The sequence below is a fragment of the Uranotaenia lowii genome, chromosome 1 (assembly GCF_029784155.1).
Source record: "Uranotaenia lowii strain MFRU-FL chromosome 1, ASM2978415v1, whole genome shotgun sequence".
NCBI classification, from domain to species: domain Eukaryota; kingdom Metazoa; phylum Arthropoda; class Insecta; order Diptera; family Culicidae; genus Uranotaenia; species Uranotaenia lowii.
In genome coordinates, this window is record NC_073691.1 from 183,360,029 (window position 1) to 183,373,634 (window position 13,606).

The 13,606-nt window shown below is 42.6% G+C and overlaps 1 protein-coding gene across 1 annotated transcript; it reads right to left on the minus strand.

Annotated features, from left to right (window-relative positions):
• Positions 1-3,416: 3,416 nt before the first annotated feature.
• Positions 3,417-12,463, minus strand: LOC129739343 (battenin-like). The gene is made up of 5 exons (XM_055730752.1): positions 11,810-12,463; positions 4,994-5,136; positions 4,674-4,832; positions 4,246-4,609; positions 3,417-3,968 (listed from the first exon to the last, which is right to left on the minus strand). Exons 1-5 carry the CDS (start codon positions 12,035-12,037, stop codon positions 3,534-3,536), a joined length of 1,329 nt encoding a protein of 442 aa, XP_055586727.1. The 5' UTR covers positions 12,038-12,463; the 3' UTR covers positions 3,417-3,533.
• Positions 12,464-13,606: the final 1,143 nt, after the last annotated feature.

A 13,606-nucleotide genomic window follows, 5' to 3' on the forward strand; every position in this document is an offset into this window, starting at 1 on the left:
AAGTGCCGTACAACGTTCTTGTGAGAGCATCGCGACAAAGTTGCGTCGAACATCAGGCCACGGCCCTTACTCAAACATTCACTGACATTTTTTTGAAGAAAATACATTGTGTTATTAATAAAAAATATTGAAATCGATTAAAAAAAAAAAAAAACAATTTTTTTATATGTGATGGAAAAAATTCTCATTTTTTATTTAACACCCGTTAGAATCTAGTAGCGAATTCCACTCGATGAAGTTGACTGACTTAGAGCACCTGTATCCGTGGTCCAAACAGCCGGCTTAGACCCAAATTCCGACCCAAGCAACCGCACTGGTGATCCATTACACCAGTTTCAACTCAACTTTTTTTAGAGCTGGTATAAGGATTGTTACAAAACTGATGAGATTTGGATCCAATTTGACGCAGTTCTAAACCGTTTGACAGTAAATGGAACACGAGTGCGGTTGCTAGTTTTTTCATTGGATCGGATCTAATTTCTTTGGTTCAATTCTTGTATATAAATTAGACCCAAGAATAGACCACGGGTACAGGTGCTCTTATAGAGCACAGCTTGACAGAATTCATCTGACGATTTGGCCTATTGGCAAGGTATCGGAGGGATAATCATAACTTGCTGATTTTTTTTTTAATATTTCTTTAGAGATTGTAAGGAGATTTCTTTTTGCTTAAATAATTAATACTATAGGAACTACAAAGCTCTTCCTCGTCAAAATTTATTTAAGAAAAATACGTATTTTCTTTGAAAAGAATGGGGCCCAATTTGCCTCGGGTGCTCGTTGTGCCCTTATCTCGCCTATGTGCATTTTTAATATGATTAATTTTTTTTCTAAAAAAATATAACCTCAAATAAATCAGAAAAATTAACCAAATTCTAAAGTTTAAAAAAATCTCAAGACCTCGGGGCAAATTGTCAGATAACAGAAAAATCCCCATAAATTACAACTGCCAGTCTCACAAGCATTCCCGGAAAAAAAAAAACTCAAATCTGGTAGCTTTAAATGTTAATAAACTTTCCAAATAAATTATTTTAAAATAAGGTTACCAGAATTTTCTCAGCACGTATCGGGAAAATTTTATATAAAAACCTGCCAAATCCAGACATTTGATTTCAAAATTGCAACAAAAAATCCGGCCAATATCCGGGCAAATTTTTTTTTTCATCTAACTCATCGAAAAATTTTAGATTGTATCTTAGGCACAGATGAATCTTAGGCTTCAAAAAAAACGTTTCTGAATCATTTTTATAAAAAGTTCAAAAAATTTCGTTTTGGAGGCATATTTCAATGAAATCCGGGTCGGACTGTTCATAAATTTTGTATTAAAAATCCGGCAAACCCGGATAAAACCGGGCAATATGGCAACCTTATTTTAAAACATTATTTAGTAGATTTATAAGCATCCTTACCGGAGAGTATGCTACAAATGAGCTAAAGATTCACGAAGCAGATGCATCTGTTTACCCATATACTTTTATCTCAGTACGTGGAATATCAAACAGATCGTTATCGGATCGAATCGCATCTTTCTCAACCCTATACAGCACTACACTGAACGATCTTGTCGATTCAGTTCTCATGATTATGCAAGTCTCGCAGAAACTTCAATAACATTCTCACTACATATGTACACCGTTCAACGCCCAGGAATATGATTAACAACCGAAGGAAGGTGTAGTACTCGACTGACACGTTTTCGCACCTGCCGCCAGCTAGCGGTCTTTGAGTGATAAGCGTTACGTATGTGTCTCGCATGAACTTTGCGCCAAAGTTCGCCATTGGAACTTTTTGCATACCTAACCGATTTGCCGGGAATTCATTCACCTTTTAAGCGATCTAAACGGTTCGTTTTTTATGTTTGGCAGGTGCTGCTTCCGCCATAAAATAGTCATAAATGAATGGTAACTTATCAAATTGAGAACAGATTGTTCATTCTGATAATTTTACAATGGTAGATAAAGCCGATTATATTGTTTGAAAATCAAGAAAATTTGATTCAAATTCAATTATAAGAGCACCTGCAACGGTTCAGGCGTAAATATTGGTTTTAAGTATACCAGTTTTAGCACAATTTGAAATTTTAGAATCGGCTAAAACACCCACTCCCCACCGGTGTATGAGCAAATTTAAAACGGAAACACTTTCATTGCAGACACTCAATAATTGAGAAGAAAAAACCCATTTTATTAGAAAAATTGTATAAGTTTTGAGTTTCACGGTTAATTGTCTTAAAATTAATTCTACGAATATTCTTTTTGACAGAACAATGATTTCAACTATTCTACCAGGATTTCATTAATTTAAAAGCAAAAAATGACCACACAACGAGGAAAAAAGGTCAATTGAAACAATTCTTCAATTATTTCAACCAAATTGCTTTGAATCAATGGAATAAGGTTTTGTTGAAATGAAATGAAAAAGCAATTTTTTTTTCAAGTTATTGCTGACATTGATAAAGATCCATACGAAACTAAAAATCTCTCAATATCTCAAATAAAACAAAAATTATAGAACAAACAATGAACATTTATTTAACCTCATCGAAAAAGTATTAAAATTTTCTTTTCGTTTATTTTTTCAAATTTTAGAACGCTGACTGGATTCACTAATTCGTCGAGTCCAAATGAAAAGCTTTTTATTTAATTATATTAAATCGAGAATAATGTGGCATCTATTATTTATACTTGATATGGTTTTTATTAACATCTATTCTCAATTTACGTTACGTATAGGCTGGTTGAAGCGAAAATAAAACATTCAAATAATATCTCAAAAAGAAACTATTATCACACCCAATGTTACCCAAACATGTGTGAAAGAAATCATTGTTGGCTAAAATTTTCTTACCGTGAACTAAATCGGTCTGTCGTATATTTTGAAATCCTGTTCCAAATTTGCATGAATTTGAAACAAAGGCGTATAACTGTTGGGAATTTCGAAATCGATAACTGTGCTAAAACAGCAATATACGACACCGGTGCCAGCCGAAATATTTTAGCGTGGTCGAAAACCGTGTTTTGCATCTACCGTTGGGACAGCCCTAACACTTCAAAAACTAGATGAATTTTGATATCAGTGTGAAGGTGCGTTCACAGGTTTATGTATCTTACAAAACCGTTTGAAAACAAGAGTTTAAGCCTGTGTGAAAAAATCAAAATAGAGATATTCTGCATTTGAACAAAATTATTAGAAATGTCGCTGGTTAACTGACAGCTGAACATAGACTTCCGACAATCTAGTACTTCATTTTCCCTTTTCGGAAGTCAGTCAGAAGTCGGAAGTCTGGACTTGCGAAGTAAAATTTAGTGCTGGCGACATAATACGTACTAAGAAGTTGGAATTGAGTTTATTTTCATTTGGAAATTCTTTCAGTAGTTAAACAAAACAGAGACCAAAATTATATCATAACATGTTTACTTGTCAACTCACTAGAACACTCATACACATAAACAAATCTCGTGTAAACATACAGTCATTTCTACCCGTAAAGTACAACATCAGTCGGAGACTGAATCAATCGAACTGGCCTAAGTCTAGAACGACACCAATCGATCGGGAACCGGCAGGTCACAGATGGCATTGTGGGAGGGGATGGCGGCCACTCCGGCCAGCGCAATGCCAACCGAGTCCGAGATCGAGGTGATCATCATGGCGTATTCCCTTCGAGCGTCCGGCACTTCCTGCTGCATCCGGTAGAAGGTGTTCACGTAGCCACCTCCACCGAGTAGACCTTCCCACAGGATCAACACGAACACGATCCAGATCGAGGGCATGTAGTAGTAGATGGCTTCGAACGTAAAGATTACTACGTTCACAAACTGCAGCACCGCCATGATCCAGACGTGTTTGAAGTGAACGATATTGACCGAGGAACGGGATATGAAGACCCCCACCTGGTAAAGCACTTGGTACACCCGGTATTGCTCCGATTGGTCCAACCAGATGCCGGGGAAGTATACGAGTTCAAACTGGAGGAAACAGGAAACGATTTTTTTAGTGTTTTGAGAAAAGAGGGTCTTAAGGGTATCAGGTATCAAGTATTGTAAGCTGTATCACGAAACGTAACTCCTACGTTTTTACAACTGTCTCGTGTTCCTTGAAAGTGAACAAATAAGTGAGATTTGTTTACTTTTTACATTTGACACAATGTAAACAAACATCACAATCTCCCCAACTGGTGGAGTAAACTACTCCAAAAGAAATATGTCGGTACTCCTAAAAAACAGCATTTGAACTAGAACTTACCATTCCTTGGTTGATGAAGTACTCGAACAGGTACACCAAGATAAGCGGAATCATGTAGATAAACAGCGACGGAATGTAGTTTATCTTCTGCTTCCAGCTCTCCAGTGGTCGTTCGTTAGCCGGTAGGGTGCTGTAGTCTACCGTTGTCTTGCTGGACTCGTCTCCGCTCTCCACCGATGGAGCTCCACTTGTGTCCTTGTGCCGCAATAAAAGCCAAAAAGAAGCTGCTTCGGCAGCTGGAACCACCAACATCACCAACATTGTAGCCTTGGGAGATAAGCCGGCGGCGGCCAATCCGGTGTACGATAGTGACCCGATGACTCCGGCGCCTCCCGTACCCGAGGACCACGTCGATATGACGTTCCTGTTGTCGAAAGTACCACAATTAAAGCATCGAAATGAAAAAAAAAAGATTGTTCTCAACCTACTTGTGGAAATAGCTAGCGTACGCTAGGAAGGTCGCTTCACCGAGACCGGAAGAGAAGGACGTGAAGATCACCCCGAGGAAGATCATCCATTCTGTGGTGGCAAAGGCTACCATGAGGAACCCACCGGCGGCTAGCAGTACGGCGGCACCTACTCGGAAGCTTTTGAGAAAATTGTTATAATTTAATCATTGATACTTGTGTTAGTAAAATCACCCAATCAACGTATAGGACGTATCTAAATCGTATAGGTTACTTGAGTAGATGATGTACGATCATTACACTTATTCCAATACGATCATAGAAAAAAAAATGGAACATACTGTTTCCAGAGCGGGAAAAACGAGGCTATCAGCTTGATCGATAGGGCAGGCAAAATGTCGGCCAATAGGATGGCACCCGTCGATAACTTGTTGCATGGCCTGCGATCGTATCCGTTGGTGGGGTCCTCTGCAAAAGGGCTGGCCTGTACGGGGGATAAAAAAAAGTGTAAATCGATTCAGCATAACTTGATCGATTTGCTATGGTCTATATGGCTACTTATCACATAGTTGTATTCAGAATACGAAGGAGGAACATATATTCAACTAAAAAGTACAAGAACTACGTAGAACCTTCGGTTTGATGTTATCCAGCGAACTCTTATCAATCCCTAGGGTCGGCAAACTTATCCCTCTAAATACAAAAGTTCCATGGAAGTTCTGGAGAGAAAAGTTAACTTATATCTGACCTGCGGACTTTCCTTTCGTCAAGCTCGAGTTAGGTGAGATCAACTTAGACAACAACTAGCTATAGCTGGTTGTATCTATTGTACCCGACCTTACTTTGGATACTGAACAGTGCCCGGTGCCGATCACTCTACGGTGAACGAAGCGGCAAGATTATGTCCTTACTTTGGGTGCTGAACGAGGTACCGAGGTACCAAGTTAATTGTCAGTATACTCTCGTCGGCAGATGTTGAAAAGCGTCGCACAGAGTGTTCACAGGTTTTTTTAGCTTCAGATTCTAAACTGGAATAGCGGGTCCCGTTGATGTTCACGATAAATATATTTCGCCTCTTTGCTCGAAGACTGGCTCACATCTCGAAGTTTCTTTCAGGAATCAGGTTGTAGAACTACCTTATCCGTAAGGGTTGTTTTGTTGAACCGAAGAGAAAATCTTGACTAAGGACGATCCCTTAACCTCCACAAACTGATGAGCGGTTCTAATACAAAAGATCGTAAAAAAAGAACACTTCGGCCTATTCGGTAGTAATTGACCTCTGGGGTTTGTGAGACGACTCACGTATTGGAGTCCCCGCCGATGAGGACGGGGTTTCTACCGGTGAGTTCCTTCTCGATTTTACCCATTATTAAGCTAAGCCTTGTAATCAACGGTTCCCCAGACTGCTCAGCGGAGCAAGAACCCTCCTCTGAACCTCAGGTACAGCACACTTGAAGATTTCAGAACAAGAAAATTCCCACTTTTATTTCCCTAAACTTTTGTTGGTTACACTTGGATTTGCGCATTTGAAGGCCCTTCCCTTAGGATGATGGTTTGTGTTACCTTGCAAGTTGGGTATTACAAACGGCAGGCACCAGCAGCGTACAAGCCGGGAACACGGATGCGGACCAGGATTGGTCGAGATATCGGGTAAGGACCATCGGCTATTGATCATGGATGAGGTAACGGAACAATAACACGTGTAGCAGTATACACTACCGCCTATGCGCACTAGGCCACTTGGTTCACCACGTACCGTTGGCAGATGAAGACGTAGATGAAGGCAGGTGAAAGATGGCGGATGCTGGTCATTTCGCCGGGTTGTTGTCTTTGCGCTCCCACCATACAGACATGGTGGGATGATATGATCGACGACCGGCTGAGCTTTACGGCCCACGTCGACTACGCCTGTAAAGGAGCAGCAATGGCGACAGCAGCCCACTCACGGGCCATGTCGAACAACTCGGCAATCCGCTGCAACAGAAGAAGGGTCCTGGCGAATGTGACCTCGTCCATTTTGCGGTACGTAGCAGCCTTGAGCAGGCAGTGTAACCTGGCCTCGCCATCCTGTCCAATCTACGGTGACACAATAGAGACACAAGAGCACGTAGTGTTCAACTGTCTGAAGTTAGAAGGGGTATGTGCTAACATGCTTGCCGCCTGCGGACCAGACACAACAGCCGACAACATCGTGCGGAGGATGTGTGAGGATGCCAATACTTGGCGCGGGGTCAGCGATGGGTTCACCCGGATCATGATTGCCCTGCAGAGGAGTTGGAACCAACACCAGTCCGAGACCGGTGTAGGGTGGCTCCCAGGGAATCCAAAAATCGTTATCCTCCGATAGAATTTGCCGATCAAAACACCTGTGAGAGAGATTTTCATCCTCAAGAACACTATACCTAGCGCTTATCAACTACAATTTTGCTCTCGATAAGTTGTGCTTTCCGATTCAAATATATCATCTCTTGTAACGTTAAGGATAAGCAACAACAATTTGCTGGCACCCAAGGAGGACACCAACAATTGCTTGATGCACAAGGTGCCGGGCCGACCCGACCGGTAGACGCACCAACAAAAAATACCAAAAATACTAACAATTGATTGATGACACACCAGGTGCCGGGCCGACACGGCCGGTAAACGCACCATCAAAACTACCAACAATTGCACGGGGCTTACATCAAGAAATCTGATGCCCACTAGAGCAAAGTTCAAACGAATTATCTTGATCGGCATTGGAAAGGGATGAGATGTCATCAGTTTTTAAAATTTATCGCTAAGTGTAACACAAGTGATAAACCAGTTATCATTATCAGATCGGTTCGATTTGCTTCCCTGGTGGCTCCTTCGTCGGGGAGCACCTGAGTAGTGTGCGTCCAACCATGGCAGTAAAGCTTACATGCGTATGCCGAGCTGCTAGGTACGTCGCGCGTCTGTGTGTGGATACCTCCAACGTTACCGTCGTGGAGTATCCGAGTCGAACACGTCCTCTGTGACGGAGGCTGTGAGGATAAGACATGACCTTCTCCGCAGTCGAACTCGTAGGGGGAAGAGTATTCACGTCGTGGAGTACTCTCGGGTACAGTGGTCTCACGTCGCTGTCGGATGAGCCACTCGAATCGGGTAGGATGACATCACCGTCGGGATTCATCTGAGTCGCAAGCGCTTAAGACCCGTACGTGTGCTGTGACAGGCGCGAGTCTAGGATAAGCTGCTCTCGATTCGGAACACGGCGGGCAAAAAGCCTAGGTTTGCCAGCAAAAAAGGAAGGAGGGAGACCGGACCACGGTCGGAGTAGAATGCCTTTTCGGCGCGGGGCCTTCGAGTAGTGTGCGTCCGATCCTGGCAGTAAAGCATACAAAGATAAGACTCTACCTTCTGCGTATGCCGAGCTGTTAGGTACGTCGCGAACGTTGTGTAGGAAACCTTCACTACCGGGCCGCGGAGTATCTGAGTAAAACGCGCTCCCTACGAGGGAAGCTGCGGGGATAAGAAAATACTTTCTTCGTAGTCAAACTCGTAGGGGGTACGCCGCGAAATACTCTCGGGTAGGGTGACTTCACGTCGTCGGCAGGTGAGTCACCTGAGTCGGTGTAGGATGAATTCTTCGCCGGGAATCATCGGATTAGTCTTTCGTAAAGCCCCGGACGTGTGCTGTGACAGGCGTAAGCTAGGCTAGGCGAGTCTAGGGTAAGCTGCTCTCGATCGGCACACGGACGGACAAAGAGGAGAGGGCCTCGAGAAAAGCCAAGATCGCGAGTCGTTAGAGGAGAGGTCATTGGTCTATTACAGTGGTCTCGATCAGAGGCGGAGCGTACGATAGTCGTGGGAACAAAGCGAGCCTCGAGTTGCGAGTAAAGGCCGGACCTCGAGTCGTTAGAGGAGAGGTCCTTAGTCTTGAATCGTAACAAGAGGCAGGGTATATATGCTGGAGTTTTGACTCGAACTGGAGTTTGCCGATGAACGCTTAAGCGCGGACATGGTCTCCCATCTCGGGTATATCTTCCGATGCAGGTCCGGATGGGAATTATGACCAGAGGCCTTAGGTGGACTTTATGGCGTAGGGGTACTTAGTATCATGAGTCGTCCAATTGCACCCATGGACCCAGAGTAGCATACTGGGGGGACTCGGTCGCTCGCCGTGCCTTGAAATGCAATCCGTAAAAAGGATTAACCACCTGGCTGATCAACTAATAAAAAAAATACAGACAGTGTATGAGAGCCAAACTCAACCAACGATGTTGAGCAACCGCTAGCACGACTGACCTATGCAGAATCTAGCCAGCAATCAGGTCAGTTGGGCCCTGAATAGGGTCCAGAACCGGAACTTCACAGTCGCTAAATATCCGACTTCGCCAGCACATGCCACTTGTGTCGGTGCCCTTGCACCGAACTCAACACAACAGAAACATCTCTTCGGTTGCTGAGGGATGACCATCTGGCAGATAGATCATCTCACTGCGTTTGTTGCTGTAACTTGGAGTTTCGCGAACGCTGCCTGTGCTCTGGATTTGAAAGAACCGTCCTTCATCCCGATCGAGATCCGGTTCTTCTAGATCTTGCACAGATTTTGTACAGGTCCTTTGACTACTTACATCCTCTGTGGCTATCTCGTTCAGGTCTTCTATCCAGACGGTAACCGTCGTACGTATTGGTTCTTATTTGGCGGAGAAAGTCAGTGTACATGCCTTCCCAATGATGGTCTCACCATTCTACCTAATCAGGGCATCGGGTTTGAGTTCGGACTAGGTTTGGCTTTCGTGGACTTTTTTCTTTTGTGCTTAACTTTCCACCACCACTGTCTCCTCCTGGCGGACCAGCAGAGCCAGCTTGCCTTCTCGGAGCCCCAGGTCTCGTTTCTCCGGAATACCCCCTCTTTTCTAGCAACTTCCATCTCATCATCAGTTTGGCTTAAGGTGGATAGTTTCCGTCCTCAAAGAGATCACCACTTGTCCATGCCCCTTTTTCTGGCCATTTGGTGCCGTTAGAAGGCCTACGACTTTACGATTTGTCGTGAAAAAAATTGCATTACGTTGACGGGCTTCTTCCGGGTTGCCTTCTGGATGATGGTTTTCTTCCTAACACACTCCACAAAATTTTGGTTGTAAGCCATGTCCACTACAAGTTCAGCTGGAGCCTCAGGGTTCTGACGCTCTGAGGAGCTTAGAAGTTCTCCGACTACCTACAGAACTTCGAAGGAGTCTGTTCAGGATCGCCCCTGATGGCATGAATCGATAGCGTCAGACCTTTTTTGTTGAATTAAAAAACCGCACACATCAGTAAAAACATTAACAAAGAGTGGACTTACTTCGATATTCGGTATAAATTCGACAACTTATAAATTGCCGCCGTTGATACGCGCACCATCGCCATGTTGCTACTGGGTTGCTTTCCTCATCAGGATGGTTCAGGGTGCTCCGTTCGTTCCAGAGCAGGGTCATCCCTTTCATCTGTTTTTTCCGCCGGCACTCGGCAGATTCCCTAGCCGGCGAACGTCGTAGTCCACTTCCACCTGACGGATTAGGACTGTCGTGCTTCTCCGCACTCCCTTATCCTCTTCGCTTATTGTTTGAATTTTTTCTGATAACATGGCTGTCGTTCGGGACTGGCATATTTGCAACCCGCCAACCTTCCACCTCATCAGCACGGTCTTTCGCAAAGAGGCGTTTCCGCGCCCCCATGAACAGCACACCTTGGGCCCCTGGGTTGTTTTTTCCTAGAGTTTCCGTAGAGTAATCTCATTGATCAGACGATCACCGATCGATCATGAAAGGCTCATATGTCGGAAGTATTCAAACTATTACTATTGTACAGCAAATGGGCACACTCTAATAAACCGAATACACCCAAATGTAGATAGAAAGGCATAATCCATCCAACCAGCAGTAGCAGTAGTACATCCAGCGTTCTTAAATCTGATCAACATCAACGGAATACCGAAAAAGGTTAAAAGTGTCAATCACCTTTGGGACGGAAAACCCCCAGTATCCGATGTATGAAAGTGATCGATTATATTTAAACAACTTCTTTCTTCCTGTTTGAATCCTTTTCAATCTTCCACTAGTTTAACAATTTTACGAAAATTCGAGTATAAAATGTATTGATGTGATGATAAATTTAGTTGATTGCAATATTGATAGGTATATTATTGGATTCGTTCTTGGACACTTCCCGAAAAGTTCAATAAATTTAACCAGTATCGGCAGTTAATCATTTTCATGCAATAACACGAGCTTTAATGAACGTTGACATTGTACACATAATTTATGGCCACGCGATGCTCGCACGTCCATCAAGTGCTCCCAAATATGTAGGCTGCTGACTTCAAACGTGTTCCTTTGGCGCAAATCTAAGTATCGGCGCTGGACTTTGGTAGAATATTAATTCTTATCAGGTGCGGTTTGGTTGAGGTTTACAGATACCTGCCACAGCTCAATCGAGGCTTTGCTATTGACAATCGAAATAAAATAGGGGAGGGGGTGGCCACCCTTCAGGGCATGCTGCTGGTCAAATGATTGGTTAATATGCTATTATTTTTTCTTGATAAGATATTGCTTATCGTGAAACAGACGGACTGCTCGTCCTCACCTGAGAAAACGGGATTATTTCACCATTGACCATAGGTGATAAACAATTTATGGTTTGAAATATGGGCAGATATTTTAATTACTTTACGCACTTTGAAGATAATCTGTTTGATTTCAGATAAAAATTCATCAACCGATTTTATCATATTTGAGAAGCTCAAGTAAACAAATTTGTACTATGCATAGACTTTAAATATTGCCGAGTATTTTAGTTTAATAGCTTTGCCGCTGATGGGTAGCACCTTGAAAATATTTCGCTTCGTGACTATTTATTGCATCTTTAAAACTAACACCAGCTGAACTTCTTTGCAAATTCGCCAGTAATCGTATTGAAGTGATGTTGAATATCTAGCAAAAAAGCTCGATCAACTCGTGAAAGCAACAAGGTGATTCACCCAATTCCAACGATCGTTCGAACTGCTAGCTAGGTTGTTTTGGTTTGTTTATACCTGCTAATTTATTCGTTGTGTTTTTCAACCTCTTTCGTTCGTTCCATTGATAAAACTACCCAACAAATATGCAGTTTGCTTCATCAAGGCATGTTACTTGAAGTAGAAGTAAACTCACCATGGATTTCCCGTCGTTATCTCCGTGCCCGTCCAGGCCCTTGAGAATATCGTGGGCAGCAGTTAGCATCACAACGTAGCCGTAGTTGTTGCAGAGTCCCAGAATCCAGTAAGCTACCAGATCACGCCATCGACCCGGATCCCTTGGTTCTTCAGTGCTACTATTAAGGGCGCGCTCATCGTCACTGGCCATCTCCACTCGCGGAGATCGTTCGTCATCCGTTGTCATCTCGTGCGCGTCCTCAGTATTTAATGACTTTTATCTAAACCCCACCACTATAAACAGCTCATCGGCGCTTAGTTTTGTAACGCGGCACTACTCGCCTAGCCTCTTAGTATCACTAAATTCTACTTTACCACCACGATAGACTAGAGCGTTCCGACTCAATCGATCAACCGTTTGTACCCGACTGGAGGTACTACGAACTCGTCACAACCAGTATAATAGCCACATCGACTAAGTCAAATTAATCGCTCGTTCCGAGACAGAATGTTGTTCTTGTTAGTATGCATTTGCTGCTGCCCAAACAACTTATACCAGTTAACAATTAAGCCACTTGTCGGGAGCCATTGTGCACCATAATCAGCACAGTCGTTGTTGGTTGTTGGGCTATATTATCAGCCGCAATGAAGCTTGCCACCGGCCGCGCCTCCCGTCTGTGAGTGACGAAAAATAAATGATGGATGAGTGAGTGCTCGTTCATCAACGGCCGGCCAACTGCCGAATCGACAAAATTAGACGTTGCGTATTTAGGGGAGGAGCGGGCTATATGCGCCCATTAAGCAGAATACTGATTTAATCAAATATCACATCGAATATGTGTACAAAAACTATATACACGTGTGCAGGCATCAGTTTTCTATACATTGGAGTAATTTTTATGTTAAAATTTTCTTCTGTTTCCAAGAAAACGATTTTATTATAAGTGTTGTCTAAAATGCCGAACCTCAAACCGTGCGGGCTAAATGCGCCTATTTATGTTTTGAACAAAATTTCTATTTTTTGGGCAATATTTCCGTATAATTTCATTGAAACTGCTAGAAAGTTATAATTTCCGTACGACAAAGCTGAAATTTTATAAAATTCTACGTATATTACAATTTTATGGAATAAAACAAAAGTTAGGGTTGCCATACTATGGAGGAAGTTCATCCATGAGAAAAACTTTATCAAATCTGTTTTTAGATCTTCAATTCTCTTTTAAGATGTTAATCAGAGCTTAGATTTGAAGGTTCAATGGTAAAAATCATTTATTTATTCTATTTAACCTGTTATTTTAGGATGGAGGCATTTTACAAACATGATGGGGGCATACAAAAACACTCTATTATTCCACTATATAATCATTATTAAACCTCCACAAAAGCTGAAATATGTTTAATTTCTCAAGTTCATTTGAGTAAGAAACAAAAACCATCCTAGTTTTTGTTTTAAGCTTCTTTACGTATAATTTTTAAAAGTCGAAATATTACATCAAAATGTATCAAAACCTTGTATGATTTTTTAATTTTTTTTGAGTTTGTAAATTCATAAAATTCTTTCTTGCCTTATGTTCTAAGCGTATCACCTTCAAAATGCATTGGTCAGATAAGCTGTCTAGTTAGCCATTTCATCAAACAGCCGTAGGGTCATTTTACCCGATAGGCCCATTTAGGAAACCTTTCCCCTACCAACAAGACTGGGACATCGATAAGGGCGCCGAATATGGAGGCTTGCGTCGCGGCGATGATCATCGGGAGAATTGGCGGACAGAAAGATGCTGTGAGGGGCGTTCAGTGCTCTAGAAAGATGATCAAT

Coding starts and splice junctions, on each gene's coding strand:
- LOC129739343 (XM_055730752.1), bottom strand. CDS start 12,037: ATGACAACGGATGACGAACGATCTCCGCGAGTGGAGATGGCCAGTGAC. Junction 4,610..4,673: donor TACGCTAGCTATTTCCACAA/GTAGGTTGAGAA, acceptor TTTCGACAACAG/GAACGTCATATCGACGTGGT. Junction 3,969..4,245: donor ACTTCATCAACCAAGGAATG/GTAAGTTCTAGT, acceptor TGTTTCCTCCAG/TTTGAACTCGTATACTTCCC.